The following is a 4603-nucleotide window of genomic DNA, read 5'->3' as shown; positions in this document are numbered from 1 at the left end:
TCCCTGTCCTCCTGCTGGGGTCAACACACACAGACACACACACACACACACACACACACACACACACACACACACACAGACACACACACGCACGCACGCACGCACACTCAACTATCAGTTTGGGTTTGTTAAAAGTCTCTAAAGTAATAAAAAAAATGAGTTCAAATCAATCAAAAATTTAAAAAATTAAATCTTTTTTTTACATGTCTAAAGTAATAAAAAAATCAGAAAAGTATAAAAAATAGAAAAAAGTGGTTATGAGTGTTTTCTTTCCTCTACTCAAATGTACATGTTCTCATTTATTTATTTATTTTATTTTGTTTTACATGTTCATAATAAACTAAAGAAATCAAAAAAGTGATTTATTTGAACTCTTATATATATATATATATAATATCTGTCCAATCAGAAAGCTGCCAGTGACATGACCTCTGTTTTAAAACCCCATCTTACTCTGGGCGATGTCACAGGGTGGCTTCCTTTAACGCCTTGCGGTTCATCCCCTGGCGTGGCCATGTCAGCGCCGTGGTGGCTGCTGGGATCTGTAGTCTCTCTCCTGTCCCTGCTCCTCTTCAGGGTGTTGACCATTGACTGGTCATAGGGGCCCGGTTTGGCCCAGTCCTGCGTAAACAGACAGGATCCCAGACCATGCAGCGTTACACTGTGCTTGTCAGAGAATCACTTTGTTTTTTTGGGTAATTTGGTAACTTTTGATTAGAATATTTCATGAATTGTCACTATTATAGACTAAATGTCTAAAAGATGCTTTGAAGACTTTCGTCTCGGATGAGAGAGGAAAAGGTCCTCGAAGCACCATGACAACCTACAGACACAGACTAAATTATTTAAAACTATAAGCGATGGATTAAGAATCCGCACCAGCGTCAGGATTATTGTTGAAAATCTAACATTTTGGAGAGTTTCTCTAATTTTGTGATTTTTATACAATTTCAGAAATCTTCCCAAATTGGTCCAGTATCACTCCCATTTAATTTAAGTAAGATTTCAGTCCGTCTAATCAACAAAAACAAGCATCTGATTGCGATTTGAAGCTTCAGTGAGCAAATATTGGGGATTTTTTATTTTATTTATAAGCTTTAATCGGAATTACAACATTTAGCATTTTGGAGAGTTTCTACTTAAGAAACTTAATGATGTGACTTTTATAAAATTTTGAAAATCTTCCCAAATTGGTTCAGTATCACTCAAATTTGATTTAAGTAATATTTCTTACTGTCTAATCAGAAGCAGGTTGTTTTTTATAAATAGTAATATGAGCAACAAAAGTAAGCATATGATTGTGATTTGAAGCTTCAGCGAGCAAATATTTGGGATTTTTTTTATTTTTTTTTACATGATAAATGATCCATTTAATTTTTCTGTGAGTTTAACTTACTTTTTACAGACCACTCATCAATTAAGACCGTGCTTTAAAAAAAAACAAAAAAAAAACAGCGCCTTTAATCATAATTACAACATTTAGCATTTTGGAGAGTTTCTACTTAAGAAACTTAATTATGTGACTTTTATAAAATTTTGAAAATTTCCCAAATTGGTCCAGTATCACATTTAAGTAATATTTCTTACTGTCTAATCAGAAGCATGTTGTTTTTTATAAATAGTAATATGAGCAACAAAAGTAAGCATATGATTGTGATTTGAAGCCAATGTTTGGGATTTTTTTTAACATGATAATTTACTGGAACAATAAATGATCCACTTTTTAAGAGTTTAACCCTTGTGTTGTTCCTCGGGTCAAATTAACCCGTTTCAATGTGTTTTATATCAAAAATATTAGATTTCTTTCAACCAAATTGCCCCAAAATAACATGGATGATTCCATACAACATTCAGGTAACATTAATGATTACTTTCATTGAATTTTTAGGGTGTTTTATGTAATCTTACAGCATTTGAATTCTTTTTTAAAAGGTTTCAGTATCTGGATTAAACTTTGACATCAGACTTAGTCAAAATAATTCATAATTTCTGCCTTTTTAACTAAAAACAAATGTATGATTTGATATAAATGAGGTTTGTTGACCATGAATTCCAAGAATAAGTGTAAAACCTGTTATTAAATCCACTCAGGTTTTAAAAAAAGCGCCAAAAGCTGTAAAAGAGTGAGAAATAAATCAGAAAAAGCGACAAAAACATCGGAAAAAGCACAAACAAAAAAACAATTTTGATCTGGAAGGGCAAGTTAATGGTTAACAAGAAGACAACACAAGGGTTAACTTATTTTTTTACAAAACATTTATCAATTAAAACCTTGCTTTAAAAAAAAAAATCGGCAGCTTTAATCTGAACTACAACCAAAATCCGACCGCAGAATTATCAAAAATAAGTACGAGTGTCATTATAATAGAGAGCAAAGGTCACTGTGAAGGGTTGTTTGGGTTGTTTGAAGCCGGCAGAAAGTTCTCCTTTCAGTGAGCAAAGAAAGAAAACACAATTCAAAAGAGGGAAATACGTGAGTGTGAGGAGAAAGAGTGGAAGATGAAAGGAGGTGAAGGAGGAGAACATCGGGGAGAAGGAGCATCAAACCTTCCAGGACGGGACTCTGGATGACGGGATCAATCCGAGAGGCAGGGACTCTCCTGATTGGCCGGGGCCTGAACGAGACCACGGCCACGTGGGGGAAACAGACGAATAGGAGGGCGAAGAGATGGGAGAGGTGGTGGTGGAGGTGGAGGTGAAGAATGGAGAGTGGAGGTGGGGGTCCTGGGCCTGCAGTACCACTCCCTGCAGACAGAGGGCAGCGTGATGGTCGAACCCGTTGGACAACTCAAGGTGAGTGGATGAGGGAGAGGGACAAACACAATGCAACAAATTAAAGATGGCGGTTACGACCGTTGGGATCACATATGGGGCTCAAAGTCTCGCAAGACTCCGAAAACACAATTCCCAAATAAATGCAGACGCTTTATTATCATAGACAGTTAAAGAAATGGACCAACAGATGCCGTCCAGGTCCAGGAGTCCATGAAGAAGGACTACCACTCTGACATGCTCCAACACAGATTTACAGACATGAATCACTCTGCAGTCATTGGTGCTTTGTGTTTCACGAGTTCAAAATTCATCTGAGGCTGCTTTAGCACCATATGAAGGGTGGAGGTGCTTCATGGAGCAGGTGGAGCTCTGTGGTAGTTTGTACTGAATCGGATCAAGCAATCAACATCAGTGTGGCAACAAGAAATAGATGCTCAAAAACTCTGTGTGGCCCTTTAAACATAAAAAAACCCAAAAGAGAAGAGTGTGTGAGACTGGCTCTACAGACCCAAAAACCATACAGATGTGTGTGTGTGTGTGTGTGTGTGTCTGTGTGTCTTTTCATGTGTAGATGTTCACCTGTTGTAGCCCAGAGCGGGGCTCGCTGTGAGAGGGTGAGGAAGAGGAGGAAGAGGAAGGCTCCTCGGATAAAGGAGAGACACACGACTGCAGCGGAGCCATGCAAAGCACACACACACACACACACACACACACACACACACACACACACACACACACACACACACACACACACACACACACACACACACACACACACACACACACACACACACACACACACACACACACACACACACACAGAGGGCAGCCAAGAAAACACAGACAGAAAAAGCAGAATCTCAGCGTTAATAAGTCCAGAATAATTATTACGTTAAGGAAGTGGTTCCCAAACTTTTTCAGCTAAAGACCCAAAAGAGAAATTTGGTGTCTCCCCGGGACCCAAATTTACAAAAAATACACCATGAATCATTGTAACAGCTACACTTTTTTAAACTGTTGACAAAAGACGGAACAAACCATGAATTTATATGTATATGAAGTATATTTACTCCATTATTAAAGTAAACAAAAACAGGAAAGGTCTCTACTGTCCTTCCTGTGTCTCTGTCCCCCCCCATCGTCCCTCAGTACCGACACCAACATTTCTTTAAATAATGCTGACTTGAATTTAATGAGATGTGTGTGTCTGGTTGAAGATATCAACCAGCTGATCTAGTCTAGGTTCGGTTTTTGAAAGTGCCCCATTCTGAGGTCATGCTGAGCATTTAGTCTGTTCTCTGCCAATTGGCGACCCAATAAAACGGGTCTGCGACCCATTTTGGGTCCCGACCCTAAGTTTGGGAAACATTGCGTTAAGGAATAGAACGAGAGAACAGGAAGCAGGAAGAAGGAGTGATGAATGAAGCAGGAGCAGGTTGAGCAGGTGGAATGAGAAGCTAAAATCTGTCATATTCAGTAAATTAACGTTTTTTCAGTGTTTTTCAGGGTCCTTACCTGGGAGCAGTCCGGCGGCATGGGGGACGGGGACTTGGACTGGAAGGCGTCCTGGGAGATGAAGCCCGAGTCGTGGGAGGAGATGGAGGAGAGGCGGGCCGGCGTCTGCTGGGGCAACACCGAGGAAGAGGAGGAAGAGGAGGCTCGGTAACGGAAGTGGGAGGTGGGGGAGTGGCAGTGGGAGCCGCTGGAGCGAGAGTCACTGCTGTTCACACTGTTCAGGCTGCTGTAGGACAGAGAGAGGGAACGAGGGAGGAGAGGAGAGGAGAGGAGAGGAAAGGAGAGGGAACGAGGGAGGAGAGGAGAGGGAACG

General features: G+C 40.3%; 1 protein-coding gene across 1 annotated transcript in view; it reads left to right on the top strand.

Annotated features, from left to right (window-relative positions):
• Window positions 1-4603, top strand: part of LOC117957200 (protein MTSS 1-like) — a 51826-nt gene that overhangs the window by 44536 nt on the left and 2687 nt on the right. The window contains exons 9-10 of the mRNA XM_034892797.1: window positions 2649-2793; window positions 4282-4453. Of these exons, the coding sequence (XP_034748688.1) occupies window positions 2649-2793; window positions 4282-4453 (317 nt within the window). The remainder of the gene's footprint in view (window positions 1-2648; window positions 2794-4281; window positions 4454-4603) is intronic.

Source organism: Etheostoma cragini, chromosome 14 (genome assembly GCF_013103735.1).
Source record: "Etheostoma cragini isolate CJK2018 chromosome 14, CSU_Ecrag_1.0, whole genome shotgun sequence".
Lineage (NCBI taxonomy): Eukaryota > Metazoa > Chordata > Actinopteri > Perciformes > Percidae > Etheostoma > Etheostoma cragini.
The sequence above is the reverse complement of the archived record's forward strand: the minus strand, read 5'-3'. Positions and strand labels throughout refer to the sequence as shown.